At 46.8% G+C, this 16,883-nt stretch overlaps 1 protein-coding gene across 1 annotated transcript in view; it reads right to left on the bottom strand.

Moving 5' to 3' along the window:
- Positions 1 to 11,768, bottom strand: part of taldo1 (transaldolase 1) — a 33,206-nt gene extending 21,438 nt beyond the window's left edge. The window contains exons 1-2 of the mRNA XM_070899850.1: positions 11,636 to 11,768; positions 5,723 to 5,846 (exon numbers count right to left, since the gene is read on the bottom strand). Of these exons, the coding sequence (XP_070755951.1) occupies positions 5,723 to 5,846; positions 11,636 to 11,738 (227 nt within the window). The 5' untranslated portion in view covers positions 11,739 to 11,768. The remainder of the gene's footprint in view (positions 1 to 5,722; positions 5,847 to 11,635) is intronic.
- Between the last annotated feature and the right edge of the window lie 5,115 nt (positions 11,769 to 16,883).

Raw genomic sequence — 16,883 nt, 5'->3', positions numbered from 1 at the left:
TCCAGCCATCCCGGGAATCAATCTGGTGAACCTTCGCTGCACTCCCTCAATAGCAAGAATGTCCTTCCTCAGGTTAGGAGACCAAAACTGTACACAATACTCCAGGTGTGGCCTCACCAAGGCCCTGTACAACTGTAGTAACACATCCCTGCCCCTGTACTCAAATCCCCTCGCTATGAAGGCCAACATGCCATTTGCTTTCTTAACCGCCTGCTGTACCTGCATGCCAACCTTCAATGACTGATGTACCATGACACCCAGGTCTCTTTGCACCTGCCCTTTCCCTAATCTGTCACCATTCAGATAATAGTCTGTCTCTCTGTTTTTACCACCAAAGTGGATAACCTCACATTTATCCACATTATACTTCATCTGCCATGCATTTGCCCACTCACCTAACCTATCCAAGTCGCTCTGCAGCCTCATAGCATCCTCCTCGCAGCTCACACTGCCACCCGCAAATTTGGAGATACTACATTTAATCCCCTCGTCTAAATCATTAATGTACAGTGTAAACAGCTGGGGCCCCAGCACAGAACCTTGCGGTACCCCACTAGTCACTGCCTGCCATTCTGAAAAGTACCCATTTACTCCTACTCTTTGCTTCCTGTCTGACAACCAGTTCTCAATCCATGTCAGCACACTACCCCCAATCCCATGTGCTTTAACTTTGCACATTAATCTCTTGTGTGGGAACTTGTCGAAAGCCTTCTGAAAGTCCAAATACACCACATCAACTGGTTCTCCCTTGTCCACTCTACTGGAAACATCCTCAAAAAATTCCAGAAGATTTGTCAAGCATGATTTCCCTTTCACAAATCCATGCTGACTTGGACCTATCATATCACCTCTTTCCAAATGCACTGCTAGGACATCCTTAATAATTGATTCCATCATTTTACCCACTACCGATGTCAGGCTGACTGGTCTATAATTCCCTGTTATCTCTCTCCCTCCTTTTTTAAAAAAGTGGGGTTACATTGGCTACCCTCCACTCGATAGGAACTGATCCAGAGTCAATGGAATGTTGGAAAATGACTGTCAATGCATCCACTATTTCCAAGGCCACCTCCTTAAGTATTCTGGGATGCAGTCCATCAGGCCCTGGGGATTTATCGGCCTTCAATCCCATCAATTTCCTCAACACAATTTCCCGACTAACAAGGATTTCCCTCAGTTCCTCCTCCTTACTAGACCCTCCGACCCCTTTTATATCCGGAAGGTTGTTTGTGTCCTCCTTAGTGAATACCGAACCAAAGTACTAGTTCAATTGGTCCGCCATTTCTTTGTTCCCCGTTATGACTTCCCCTGATTCTGACTGCAGGGGACCTACGTTTGTCTTTACTAACCTTTTTCTCTTTACATATCTATAGAAACTTTTGCAATCCGTCTTAATGTTCCCTGCAAGCTTCTTCTCGTACTCCATTTTCCCTGCCCTAATCAAACCCGTTGTCCTCCTCTGCTGAGTTCTAAATTTCTCCCAGTCCCCGGGTTCGCTGCTATTTCTGGCCAATTTGTATGCCACTTCCTTGGCTTTAATACTATCCCTGATTTCCTTTGATAGCCATGGTTGAGCCACCTTCCTTTTTTTATTTTTACGCCAGACAGGAATGTACAATTGTTGTAGTTCATCCATGCGGTCTCCAAATGTCTGCCATTGCCTATCCAGTCAACCCCTTCAGTATCATTCGCCAATCTATCCTAGCCAATTCACGCCTCATACCTTCAAAGTTACCCTTTTTTAAGTTCTGGACCATGGTCTCTGAATTAACTGTTTCATTCTCCATCCTAATGCAGAATTCCACCATATTATGGTCACTCTTCCCCAAGGGGCCTCGCACAACGTGATTACTAATTAATCCTCTCATTACACAACACCCAGTCGAAGATGGCCTCCCCCCTAGTTGGTTCCTCGACATATTGGTCTAAAAAACCATCCCTTATGCACTCCAGGAAATCCTCCTCCACCGTATTGCTTCCAGTTTGGTTAGCCCAATCTATGTGCATATTAAAGTCACCCATTATAACTGCTGCACCTTTATTGCACGCACCCCTAATTTCATGTTTGATGCCCTCCCCAACATCACTACTACTGTTTGGAGGTCTGTACACAACTCCCACTAATGTTTTTTGCCCTTTGGTGTTCTGCAGCTCTACCCATATAGATTCCACATCGCCCAAGCTAATGTCCTTCCGAACTATTGCCTTAATTTCCTCCTTAACCAGCAATGCTACCCCACCTCCTTTTCCTTTTATTCTATCTTTCCTGAATGTTGAATACCCCTGGATGTTGAGTTCCCAGCCCTGATCATCCTGGAGCCACGTCTCCATAATCCCAATCACATCATATTTGTTAACATCTATTTGCAGTTAATTCATCCACCTTATTGCGGATACTCCTTGCATTAAGACACAAAGCCTTCAGGATTGTTTTTTTAACACCCTTTTAGAATTTTGCTGTACAATGGCCCTTTTTGTTCTTTGCCTTGGGTTTCTCTGCCCTCCACTTTTCCTCATCTCCTTTCTGTCTTTTGCTTTTGCCTCCTTTTTGTTTCCCTCTGTCTCCCTGCATTGGTTCCCATCCCCCTGCCATATTAGTTTAACTCCTCCCCAAAGATTGGTGGGAGAGCAAATTGTGAGGACACAAATAATCTGCAAAGGGATATAGACAGGCTAAGCGAGTGGGCAAAAATTTGGCAGATGGAGTATAATGGTGGGAAAATGTGAGGTTATCTACTTTGGCAGAAGAATAGAAAAGCAAATTATAATTTAAATGAAGAAAAATTGCAAATGCTGCAGAACAGAGAGACCTGGGAATCCTTGTGCATGAAACATTGTTAGTACAGCAAGTAATTGGAAGACAAATGGAATGTTGGCTTTTATTGCAAGGAGGATGGAGTATAAAAGCAGAGAAGTCCTGCCACAACTGTACAGGATATTGGTGAGGCCACACCTAGAGTAAACAGTTTTGGTCTCCGTATTTAAAAAAGAAAAGATATACTTGCATTGGAGGCTGTTCAGAGAAGGTTCACTAGGTTGATTCCGGAGATGAGGGGGTTGACTTATGAAGATAGGTTGAGCCTATACACATTGCAGTTCAGAAGAATGAGTGATCTTACCAAAACATGTAAGATAATGAGGGGGCTAGACAAGGATATTTCCATACATAGACAGAGATGGACAGATTTTTGAGTGATGAGGGAATAAAGGGTTATGGGGAGCAGGCAGGGAAATGGAGCAGAGTCCTTGATCACATCTTATTAAATGGCAGAGCAGGCTCAAGGAGCCAAATGGCCTACTCCTGCTCCTATTTCTTATGTTCTTATGTAACTGTTTTTGCCCCTGCCACAAACTCCATGTCTTCAGTTGTCCCACTATTTAGTTGGAGGTCATTTTTTCTCATTGGACAAGCAATCTGGCGATATAGAGACAGTGGAGTGGTTGAGAGATATGTTGGTGAGGCAGAACCAGACACTGTTTTCAGATGTGTCACTGAGGGGGCCAAGGATAGATGCTGGAGGCAACAGTGCAGGAGCAGGAAAAGAAGCCATTGCAGGTTATTCTCGGTCTTTGACTGGATAGATTAGAATGGAACCAGGCAAGTGCAGGCCCACCCAGATGGGGAAGGATGGTGTGGTCAACGGATAAATAGTTAGCTTGTCTAAGCTCAAATCTGACTACCAATACCACAGAGTAGATTATTCCTCCAATAACAGTCACTGGCTGTGTCTGAATATGAATAGCTTCCCACTTCTGTACTTGATTAGCTCAATCATTACTTTAAAAAGGGCATTTTATATAATTATTTTTACAAATTGGTGTCTAACTCAAACAGAATTTTAAACGGGCCTCATTAGGCAGATGGAAGTAAAAGGATTCATTTTCCCCCATAATTGAAAGGTTTACTTTTTTTGGAGCAACTTGATTTTTGTGGAATATCTTAAAAGTCGCAATTCTGCACATTTAATTTGCTCTAGTGTAAGTGAGTTAGGAAGGATTTTTTTTAACGTTTAGTTTTATTCAAAGGGGGGCGTTACCAGCCACCTATGCCTGTTTTGGCCATTTAAGCTAGTTTGGCCAGCTAATAGTTGCTCCAAGCTTTACAGAGAGCTAAGAAATCAGCGCAGGTAGAGAAATGGGGGGGGGGGGGGGGGGGGCGGGCAGCGGGGAGGACCTTGCACAGCACAGAACACCTTCACAACAGCCGATACAGAATTTGTACTGTAACGTTTGCACATTCCACTATATAGGCTCACACTCTCTCTCTCACACACACTCTCACTCTCACTCTCACTCTCACTCTCACTCTCACTCTCACTCTCACTCTCACTCTCACTCTCACTCTCACTCTCACTCTCACTCTCACTCTCACTCTCACTCTCACTCTCACTCTCACTCTCACTCTCACTCTCACTCTCACTCTCACTCTCACTCTCACTCTCACTCTCACTCTCACTCTCACTCTCACTCTCACTCTCACTCTCACTCACACACACACACTCTCTCTCTCACACACACACACACTCACTCTCTCTCACACACACACACTCACTCTCTCTCTCACACACACACACTCACTCTCACACACACTCTTCCTCCTCCCCCCCCACCCACCCACCCGCACGATCAAAAGTCTCCCCGCATCAACCTGTTTCTTGTAACCCTCAAAGTGGTTTGAGTCTTGAACTCTCCAAGATCATCAGGTGTGAATTTAGGTGGTTAGGTTTAGGGGGCTATTTTACTGAGGAAGGTTTCACAGACAATTTTTTCTTCGTCCAACATCCCCAAATGTGTACACTTTTCCAGCAGGGACGGAGGTCGGGACTCAGGAGCTGGAGAAGCATCAGGGGCTGAAGGCGCATCGGAGTTGGGACTCGGAAGCCAGAGGAGCATTGGGACTGGAGGGGGGAGGCCGGGAAGGCGATTGTCGGCCAGAGGGGAGAATCAAAGGCCTCGGGGAGGGGAGAAGGGGGGGAAACAGAGGCCTCATGGGTGGAATCAGAGGTCTCGGGGTTGGAGGTCAGGGGGAGATTGGATGCCTCAGGGTGTCCGATCGTGGAGCGTGGTTGAGGCAGGGAAGGCAGCGGCCGGCCCGGTGCAGCAGGCCACTTGGTCCGGGATGGGGGTGGCAAACATCGGGTCGGCCCTTCGACCAGAGCTAGGCGCAGCGAGCCGGCAGGACGCGCTGGGAGGGCGAGGAGCCACTGCGCATGCGCACAGACTCCACTGCGAATGCGCACAACTGCCAGCACGGCTGTTGGCGCAGGGGCTGTAGCTCCGCCCCCCCCATTGGGATTACCACGCCACGCCAAGCCCTAGGAGAGTTCACAGAGCGGGGAGAATAAGGAGCATAATTTTTGGTGCCATTTTAGGAGCAGAAAGTCGGCGCACCTTGGGTAAGTATGCCGGAAAAAGGGGTTGGGGAAATTTGGACCCAAAGTAACTAAGCTGGAAACTTGTTGGAAAGTCTCTATAAAAAGGCGCTGCTTTTAAGGGTAACCCATTTGTCAAAACCATCTTGTGCACCATCTTAGACTTTTGGCTCCAAAAGATAAAAGGTTTTTCTATGAGCATATAATATTTTGGAAGTTTCTTGTGGCTCTAATATGAGCACGCTGTACCTAGTATTTGGCTGCTTCCCATGTTTGGATCACAACTTGCGTTTAAATTAAAGCTCCAAGCTATTATTACCGCTAAAGTTTGGGTTTAAAAGATTTATTACCCGCCACAGCTCTTCCCATATTCAATGGCATCATCCAGTAGATTTGCATAGGCTGGCATCTGAGCAGCAGCAAGTATGAGTGAAGGGTTGGTCGTGGCATCCTGGGGTTTGTATGCATCAATGGCTGTATGTGAAAAGCAACAGATTCAACCATTGGTCACAAGTATTATGCTATATGTAAAAAGGAAACTAAACACTAAATAAGGTACATATTATCTCCAAGAAAGCACAGACAGGAGAGATCGAGATAAATTCAATTTTAAGAGGAAAAATGCTTTTATTAGTTCTGTGCACACTTGTTTCAAGTATTTGTCCATACCACAGCACAAGTGTCTAGACAATTATTGCAATAAAAAACTGACAAGATACATTTTTTACTAACTCTGCAATCATTGTTTCCTGCAAAGTCAAGATGACAAAGCAGTTTGTGCCCTGCCTTGATTTTGAACAACAAGGCAAGGTCAAATTTTTCCACGGAATGCAGAAGTGGTTTAGAATTACAGCAAGTTAGGCTCAAGTGTATATAGACAACACAAACAGGTTACACATTCTCTGTGCTTGGGTACAAATCTGCACACAATTTATTTTCTGCAACCTGAACTGCATTTGTCAAAGTTAACTTCTTTCCTCCCCTCCCACCCGTCTTCCCTATGCCAGTCATCCACACTAAAATCAGATCCATGAGCAGTGCGTACTCTCTAAAACCTTGCCCAAGTGGTCTTTATAAGTGATCCTCGATAGTGATTATGCAGCACGTCACAAACCAGGCTGACCCTCTCCTGTCCTCACCCAACATCGATTTCCAGCAGAGGCCACTGGATAGCAATCAGAAGTGAGTACACTGGCCAGTTCTCCCCTTTCCAATATAGGGATCTCACTTGCAGCATCTCAGCTTCTGACCCAGCTGATATCAACTAGGCTGGGAATTGAACATGAACCCTCATCTGTATGGCTTAGTTATGCATCGAATAAAGAACTCTTATTCTTCTTAAAAAAACAAGTGCAAATTTAAATTGTCCTCTTAACAGTTTAAGAAAGCAGAGGTTTTCTTTCATTTTTGTTTTTACAAATAAGAGAACACAGAATACAAGGCTGTTTGGGGCACCACTGTACTTATTTCACATTATGGGGCAGGCATCAATCCCTTACAGATGCTGGAAACAAGACACTTTGTTAACTTTAACAATACCAGATACACAAAGATATTGTACTTTTCATTGTTGTTACACATCAATAAAGTTGGATCTTAAAACTCATCATCAGAGGCAGTGCCACGAATCGAGGATGACTTGCTTCCACGCCAAAAAGGGATGAGTTCACAGGTGTTTCAATGAAGGACTTAATATTCCAGATCCTGAACTGCATCCTGAAGGGTGGAAGATGCCTGCGCGTGGATTTTTTTAAAAAAACGTGTGGTGGCCATTGCACACCAGCCACCACACAGGCTTGACAGAGCTAGGTCTTCGTCCAGTGGCAAGAATTACCTAGGACGACTGGAGACCAGCTCTGCTGCATAGACCGCACACATAAAACTAACCCAACAAAGACAGTTTATACTCGGATACCTTGCCCAAGTGGTCATTCGGCGAGATCCTTGACAGCAAGTGCATGTCCTCAGCATTTCAGCCCATAAAGTCATAGAGCAGAAAAAAAACACAAATGCTAACTAGCCTACTGAATGTTTCCAGCATTTTCTGTTTGTTAGAGCAACAGTGTTAGATTTACTTTGTTGAAAAAAAGTAATAGAATACTCATGCAATGGAGAAGGATGCTTCACAAGTGCGAAAAGCAGCGTAAAAAAGAATGATCACAATCTACATGTTACTCAAAATTCTACACAATGAGAGTCAGTGAGATGGGGTAATGGTATAGGGTTATATTCTACAAGTGGGCAAATGGTCAATGCCATAAGCAAGATACAGTTTGCTTCTCAATGCCTTATAACCACTTTAATTTTAACTAGATAATGAAGGTAATTTAGCTAAAAATTTAATTTCAATATAGATTTCATTGATTCAGACAATTTTAGAAATGTGCAAGTTGTTCTTGCGTTATCCAGCTTTACAGATGACACATTAGAAACTATTCAGTGTAATTCAACACGCATCGAATCATTCATTCTGCAAAAGCAAAATACTGCAGCTGCTGGATATCTGAATTAATTCATTCTGCAAAGCTCTTTCAAATCTTCGTTCTGAACAGGTACGCAAGCTCTCCACTGGTTTTGCTGGATCAATTTTAATAGTTACTGTTTTACAGACCACATAGGTCACCCTACTCAGTTCAGACAGGCTGGTATTGTAGCAACAGTATCTTTTATTCAGTGACACTTTATCCAATCATCCAGGCAGACATCCATTGGCCACGTGAATAATTCACATTACTGACCCATTAATTCAAACACTGCCATATAGGAAAAAATTAGTCCAGGCCCTGGTCACCATTTATTCCTTAACCAATCACAAAAAACATATTTTCTAGTTGAGATCTTGCTGTGAACAAGCATTTGATCACATAAGTAACTATGCTTCAAGAATAGTTAATTTTCTGTCAAGCACTTTGGGACACTGAGGAAGGATATAAACACACACAAAATAAATACAAGTACTCCTTTATTCAACTATGGAGAGAACTATAGCCAAGCCTTTTCCTGCAGTGGAATTTGGTGCAAAGTATACAGGATAGTGATTAACTGCAGCCGCACTACATTGTCTCTTGCCACATCTTGGATTTTTTTTATTGGAAGCGATAAAGGGGTGCATGTTGCAATGCAGACAGATCATGTCTACATGTTGACTTGGGTATTGTAAAAGCCAACACTCCTATCTGGAATGAGGCCATGTCCTTCCTTCTCCCCTTCTTCACTGGTGAATCAGGAGGAAGCAACATTTTGAGCAATGCCACGTACTTGCTTCCTTAACAAGTCTCACAACAGAACTGACAAGTTACACACATTTGAACAGAGACTCACTACATTTTGGCTTAAAAGTATCAGCTACTTTAATACAGCTTCAATCTTGTGGTTTAACCGCAAATCAGGGAGCCTCAGACAGGCCAGAGGAGGAGAATGGGTTCAGTGCCGACTTCAATCTTCCTAGTGTTTGTGAGCTGTTTACTTACTGAGCTGATCAGTCAAAGCAAGCCTCCGACCTTCAACCTTGGGATGTGTAGGCTACAGCTCATGAAGCCCTAGGAAACTCTCGAGTCTGGAAAGCAGCTATCCAGAGAGTTTCTAGGCTTCACCTGCACATCCAAGGCTGATCGTGTGAGGTGTTACGAAGGTATCACCCTAAATGCAGTGGCACTCAGAACTCATAGCACTCTACTCGGAACTCCTTCACAGCAACCGAGCCAAAGGTGGGCAGAGGAAACGTTACAGGGACACCCTCAAAGCCTCCCTGATAAAGTGCAACATCCCCAACGACACCTGGAAGACCCTGGCCAAAGACTACCCAAAGTGGAGGAAGTACATCTGGGGACCTTGAGTCTCATCGCCGAGAGCATGCAGAAATCAAGCGCAGGCAGTGGAAAGAGCGTGCGGCAAACCTGTCCCACCCTCCCTTACCCGCAACGACTATCTGACCCACCTGTGACAGGAACTGTGGTTCTCGTATTGGACTGTTCAGCCACCTAAGGACTCATTTTAAGAGTGGAAGCAAGACTTCCTCGATTCAGAGGGATTGCCTATGATGAGCATTCCCATTCGGAATAATCATCCCCTTTTGTCTCTCTAATTTCTCCTGCCTTCCACCCTATCACAGACCTTATTTTGTTCTTTCTTCCCCCTCCGTTTTTAAGAATCTGTTCTTTTCAAATATTTGCCAGTTCTGACAAAAGGTCGTGGTCCTGAAACGCTAACTCTGTTTCTCTCTCCCCATGGGTGGTGTCTGACCCGTTGAGATTGCCAGCATTTTATTTCAGATCCCAGCAGCCGCAGTATTTTGCTTTTGTGTGTGCTGTGTGCGAGAGACTGATAAACGGCTCAGTAACTGAACAGCTCACAATCACAAAGCAGAGCTGCTGGCATCACTCACCGCTTCAAGGGCTGGCCCACTTTCCCCTGTATCTCCCATCTTATACCCAATGCTCTGAGCATGAACCCTCAGCATCTCCCTCCCTCCTAATCCAGTCTCTGCATCACAAAGGAGCAGCATGGCAGCATAGCACTCCAGGGAGCAAGAGAGCAACAGCAGCAAAGAGGGACGCCATCAAGGTCCAGGTCGCTGATTTGGAGCATAGGCAGGTACAGCAGGAGCCGCGAGGTCGGGGCAAAGGAGCGGCGAGAGAATGTAGAGGGACACGACGGGGCCCAGGGGCAGCACGGGCCAGCTCACACTGCGATGTGTGTGCACACTAGGTCCATGCAGCAGAGCTGATCTCCAGTCGTCTTGGTTAACCCTTGCCACAGGACCAAGGCCTAGCTGTCAAGCCCATGTGATGGCTGGTGTGCAATGGCCACCACGTTAAAAAAAATCCATGCACAGGCATCTTCCAACCTGGAATGCTGCGTGCAGTTTTGGTTTCCATATTTACAAAAGGATATATTTGCTTTGGAGGCAGTTCAGAGAAGTTTAACTAGGTTGATTCCAGGGATGAGGGGTTGACTTATGCAGAAAGGTTGAGTAGGTTGGGCCTCTACTCATTGGAATTCAGAAGAATGAGGTGATCTTATCAAAACTTAAGATTATGAGGGGGCTTAACAAGGTGGATGCAGAGAGGATGTTTCCACTGTTGGGGGGAGACTAGAACTAGAGGCCACCCATTTAAAACAGAGATGAGGAGAAATTTCTTCTGAGGGTTGTAAATCTGTGGAATTCACTGCCTCAGAGAGCTGCAGAAGCTGGGTCATTGAATAAATTTAAGACAGAAATAGAGAGTTTCTTAAATGATAAGGGCTTATGGGGAGCGGACGGGGAAGCGGAGAGGAGTCCATGATCGGATCAACCATGATCTTACTGAATGGCGGAGCAGGCACGAGGGCCCATATGGCCTACTCCTGCTCCTATTTCTTATATTATGTTCAAGGTGTAGTTCGGGATCTGGAATATTAGGTCCTGCATTGAAACACCTGTAAACACCTAGAATTTAGAAGAATGAGGGGGGATCTCATAGAAACATATAAAATTCTGACAGGGTTGGACAGGTTAGATGCAGGAAGAATGTTCCCAATGTTGGGGGAAGTCCAGAACCAGGGGGTCACAGTGCAAGGATAAGGGGTAAGCCATTTAGGACCAAGATGAGGAGAAACTTCTTCACCCAGAGAGTGGTGAACCTGTGGAATTCTCTACCACAGAGAGTTGTTGAGGCCAGTTCATTAGATATTTTAAAAGGGAGTTAGATATGGCCCTTACTGCTAAAGGGATCAAGGGGTATGGAGAGAAAGCAGGAATGGGGTACTGAAGTTGCATGATCATATTGAATGGCAGTGCAGGCTCGAAGGGCCGAATGGCCTGCTCCTGCACCTATTTTCTGTTTTGACCATTTTTCCCCACAGGAAAGATTTGAAAACATGAGCTTTGTTTTTTTTTTTAAAAAAAAAAAGCAAAACAAAAGTTGCACTCTCAAGTCAAGTCAAGTCAAGTCAAGAGAAAAGTTCCTAGCTGAAGAGGTGGTTAGTACATTAAATGAACTTGGGTTTTCCCCAAAGACTAGACAATAAGCGATGTGTTAGCTCCTTTTTTTTTTGAGGTGGACTCGAAGGATCACAAAAAAAAAACACACACACACAGCCCGCCGAGCTGGCCTGGGCAGCCCAGCTCCCAGCGGCCAAGCCGGGGGTACAGAAGAGCGGAAGAGCCGGTGGAAGGCCTCCAGGCTTTTCTCTCTCTCACACACCCACACCCCCACCCCCACCCACACCCGTTGCCATGGAGACTGCCCCCTTCCCCGACCCTCGGGCCCCGGGCCTCTCACCGTTGAAGTCCCCGGTGTCGGCCACCACCACCGTGAGCTCCTTGAGCTGCTCCAGCACGGACGCCATCTTCTGCCTCTTCACCGTCGTGTCGCACTCTGCCATGGCGGTGGGCGGGCGGCCCGCCGGGTATATCGGGGAGGGCGGAGCGGCGAGAGCGCGGGGGGGCGGGGGGGCAGACGGCAAGACCCCGTCGTGTGAGCGGCTAAACCAATCGCCAAGGGCCCAGGAACGCGGCGGCGGCCAATCAGCGGAAAGTCTGCTTCCGCCGCAGCCAATGAGGGAGACAAAAAACCTCTGGCTCTGCCCCGTCCGCTCCGGCAGCCGGTCAATGACACGCCATTGTAATCTCCTCCAATCATCTTCACGGAAGGCGACGCCGGCTGTGTCCAGTAGCCAATTACATCAGCAAGCACATTGCAGCAACCAATGAGAGTTAGCGCCTTCACCAACCCCAGGAATGAGACATGCAGCCAGTGAGGTTGCACCTAGATAGTGCAGAGTCATGATGAATTGAATATGTTTTATGTCCACACAATCAATCTGATGATACAGATTTGGAATTTCTTTTATTCAAACAATTGTTGGACATTTCAGGACTGTGTTGCAAAAATCAAATGCTAAGTTTCTTGCCAATAAATCTGTAAAAGCCAAGATATGCCCTCAGCCTAGTCATATGTTAATAGATCATGGAATAAACTAAAACTACACAGCAAATATAGAAAATAGAATTTCTTAATATGTCCAGTATTACTAGGCAGTCCCTCGTGACAAGCATGGCACTCTTCACACCAAAAGAAGATGGTGTTACAATGAGTTACACCCTGAAGGGTGGAAGATGCCTGTGCGTGGATTTTTTTAACGTGTGGTGGCCGTTGCACACCAGCCACCACACGGGCTTAACAGAGCTCGGTCTTGGTCCAGTGGCAAGGACTGACAAAGACGACTGGAGACCAAGCTCTGTTGTGCCTCCCCTGGGCCCCGACCCCGCTGCTGTTAAATGCTGGGCCACAACCCCTCCGTTGTTATATTCTGCGCCGCTCCTGGGCTGCGGCCCTGCTGGGCTCGAGCTTCGCCCCTCGCTGGGTTCGAACACCGCCCCTCACTGGGCTCGAATGCTCCCTCGCTGGGCTCGAACGCTCCCTTGCTGGGCACGAACTCTCCCTAGCTGGGCACGAATGCTTCCTCGCTGGGCCCGAACGCTCCCTCGCTGGGCTCGAACACTTCCTCGCTGGGCCCGAACGCTCCCTCGCTGGGCTCGACCGCTCCCTCGCTGGGCTCAAACGCTCCCTCGCTGGGCTCAAACGCTCCCTCGCTGGGCTCGAACGCTCCCTCGCTGGGCCCGAACGCCCACTCGCTGGGCCCGAACGCTCCCTCGCTGGGCTCGAATGCTCCCTCGCTGGGCCCGAACGCTCCCTCGCTGGGCCCGAACGCTCCCTCGCTGGGCTCAACCGCTCCCTCGCTGGGCTCAAACGCTCCCTCGCTGGGCTCGAATGCTGCCCCTTCATTGGGCTCGAAAGCAGCCCCTTGGTGGCCTCAAATGCCAACCCTCTCTGGATTCGAATGCTCCCTCGCTGGGCTCAACTTCCGCCCATTCGCTGGGCTCAATTGCCGCTCTCAGGCCCTCGATGGGCCCAAATCTGAGCCCCCCCACCAAGCTCGGATCTCAGGCCCTCGATGGGCTCGGAACTGAGCCCCCCGCTGGGCCTGGATCTCAGGCCCTCGCTGGGCCTGGATCTCAGGCCCCCGCTGGGCTCGGATCTGAGCCCCCCGCTGGGCCTGGATCTCAGGCCCTCGCTGGGCCTGGATCTCAGGCCCCCGCTGGGCCTGGCACTCAGCCCCTCGCTGGGCCCGGATCTCAGCCCCTTGTTGGGCTCAGGTGCTGCTCCAATGGGGCTGCCTGGACTCCAATGACGTCAGTCCAGTGGCACTGGATGATGTAGAAGTGGCCGCACTCCTGGGTCAGCTCGAGCTGCTCGCTGCAGTGGCTAACTCTTTTACTTATACCCTGCCTGCCGCCGATGGTGTTTTCACACAGGTCGGGGGCGCGATATGTCTAATATGTCTAAATTGCACCCAGCAGAAAGTTTTAACTTCAGCCATCCATCCCTAAACTCAGAACAAAAAGACTTTGACAATTTTGGACTACGATAAAGTTTGACAAAAAGGATAGTGGTTTACAAATTAACACATGGGCCAAAGAAGCATTTATAAAGCTTTCACATAAGTCAGAAGATCAGAGAAATAATTATGAAACATTGCTGCAAAATTTCAGTGAATACTTTGTTCCAAAACATAACATAATTACTTAATTTATGAAAGGACACTTCAACCAGTGTGGTTAGAAAAGGGGAGAAAGTATAGAATGATTTGTGAGAAATCTCTGAGCTGGTTGGAAAGCAAATTTGACTCAACAACAACTTGCATTTATATAGCACCTTTAATGCATGGAAACATCCAAGGTTCTGCACAGAAGCATAATCACACAAAAATTGAAACCAAGCCAAAGAAAGATATTGATAAAGGTGACCAAAAGCTTAGTCAAAGATATAGGTTTTAAGGAGGGCCTTGCACAGTGGTGGGAAAAATATGGCCCCATCAACTCATTCAATGGACGGGACAGAAATAGAACATGAGCTGGAGCTCGAGCTGCACATTAGTTTGAGTCAAGTCAGCACAGCGCATCTTGATAACTCTTTTATCGAAGAGATGCGTTGTCTTTCCACTCCCAGTACCCAGAGCATGACGGCGTGGGGTTCTCATCGCTGTTGTAGACACGGACTCCAGCTAATAACATGAGGGAGCAGTGTGGAGGTCCCGACCTGCGTGAGAACACCAGCGGCAGGTCGGGGCCATAAAAGGAGCAGAGGTGCGGTGGCCCGGGAGCAGCGTGGAGGCGTACTACTTCAGGGAGCAGTGCGAGCTGGTGCAGGAGGGCGACGGCAGCGAAGAGTGACGTCAACAAGGTCCAGCTCATTGATTGGAGCGTGGGCAGGTACAGCAGGAGGGGTGAGAGACTGTGGAGGGATGTGATCGGGGCCCAGGAGAGGCATGAGTTTGGGGTCAGGGGTCCAGGGGCAGCATGGGCCAGCCCACACTGCGATATGTGTGCGTACTAGGTCTGTGCAGCAGAGCAGGTCTCCAGTCATCTTGGTTAATCCTTGCCACTGGACCAAGACCTCGCTCTGTTAAGCCCGTGTGGTGGCTGGTGTGCAACGGCCACCACACGTTAAAAAAAATCCACGCACAGGCATCTTCCACCCTTCAGGATGTAGTTCGGGATCTGGAATATTAGGTCCTTCATTGAAACACCTGTGAACTCATCCTTTTTTGGCGTGGAAGCAAGTCATCCTCGCTTCGAGGGGCTGCCTATGATGATGATGCTGTAGTTCAGGCCCTGCGAAGCCTCCAACTCCCGTCCTCAGCACACTAAAAAAAGAGAACACCTTTCGCGTCAGAGGCCGTACATACTTGGGCCGCTCTGCCAAACAACCACGTAGACTTTCAGTACGACGTATGATCAATCGAACAATCATTTCATTCATTTATTAATGGAAGGTTTTACGATTTTACATTACATTTTGTGTATTTAAGATAGTATCTGAGTATTATCTGAATTTATGTTTATAAATGATTAGGAGAGTAGAAATGGGAGGGACGATCAACATTATGAGTTGGCCTGTTTCAAATTTACCAATTTAACACTTTGCTCTCACCGAGGAGTGTTCATGGGGTTATTAATTCTGCACAAATATTCACTCGTTTTAATATTATCCCACTTAATTAGCATAGTGTCGGCATAACTAAATGGACCTGGGTATATTGGACATTGCAGTCACAAATTTTAATTTAAGCCCTCTTTCCCCACACCATGAACAATTTAAGTTTATTGTTATGACTGGAAGAGGGTTATAGACTCCCAGTAATAAATAACACTTGGAGGAAAAAAATCTATTATAATGATGCCTTACTTGTGCCCATTCTCAAGTGAAAGTCTGCAAACTCTATCGGCGTCTTGGCTTTTCTCAGGAATGATAGTATGTTGACAATGAACAAGCCTGATGGCTGATCTGGGGCGCAATTTGCGGTATAAATCATTTTCTGAGTCAACTAATTATTTCTTAACGATGTTTCAAAGGTATCGAAATAGAACTTCATGTGCAATTTTTAAAGGTTGTTTCAATGATTTTATCCTTGATTGTGCCTTATACCTTGTTTATAATTGCCAGTGGAACAGAATCAATCTCTCATCTTCTACTATAAGAATGAATTTAGTCCATTTGGAATAAATAGACCGTGCACTTTTCAATGTGACTCATAAACCTGTATCATGTTCATTAGCATGTTAATAACTATTGCTATTTTTATTAAGTGTGGAAATGACATGTCGGGTTCTTTATACAATACATGCCATAACAATTTTAATGATAGCTATTGTTAACACAATTTATTTTATGTGTGCAGCCCTTAACAGCTTACCAAACCTTGTTAAGTGGTCCTCCATCCCAAATGATTACCCACCACTGTTCTTACATGTCTGGGGGAAGTTACAGAGATAGGAAGGGGTGAGACCATAGACGGATTTGAACACAAGAATGAGATTATTAAATTGGAAGCATTTGGAAATCTGAAGCCAATGTAGGGAAGGTGGGTGAGCAGGACTTGATGCAGGGACTTGACTCGGGCAGCAGAATTTTGGATGAGCTCATTTTTGGAGAATGGAAGTATAGCCTGGAGAGCATTGAAATAGTTGAGTCTGGAGGTGACAAAAGCATGGACAATGGTTTTAGCAGTGGATAAGCTGAGACAGAGTGGAAATGGCTGTTGTTACAGAGGTGGAACTAGGTCCTGTATGGCTCAGAGGCGTGGACCATATACAGCAAACACCACAAATCGCTGGAGAAATACCACCAATGATGTCTCCGCAAGATCCTGCAAATCTCCTGGGAGGACAGACGCACCAACGCTAGTGTCCTTGACCCAGGCCAACATCCCAGCATCGAGGCACTAACCACACTCGACCAGCTCTGCTGGGCGGGCCACATTGTTCGCAGGTCTGACACAAGACTCCCAAAGCAAGCGCTCCACTCGGAGCTCCTACAAGGCAGGCGGGCCCAAGGTGGGCAGAGGAAATGTTTCAAGGACATCATCAAAGCCTCCTTGATAAAGTGCAACATCCCCACTGACACCTGGAAGTCTCTGGCCAAAGACCACCCTAAATGGAAGAAGCGCATCTGGGAGGGCGCTGAC

The sequence above is a fragment of the Pristiophorus japonicus genome, chromosome 14 (assembly GCF_044704955.1).
Source record: "Pristiophorus japonicus isolate sPriJap1 chromosome 14, sPriJap1.hap1, whole genome shotgun sequence".
Classification (NCBI taxonomy): domain Eukaryota; kingdom Metazoa; phylum Chordata; class Chondrichthyes; family Pristiophoridae; genus Pristiophorus; species Pristiophorus japonicus.
This window is presented reverse-complemented; position numbering and strand designations above follow the sequence as displayed.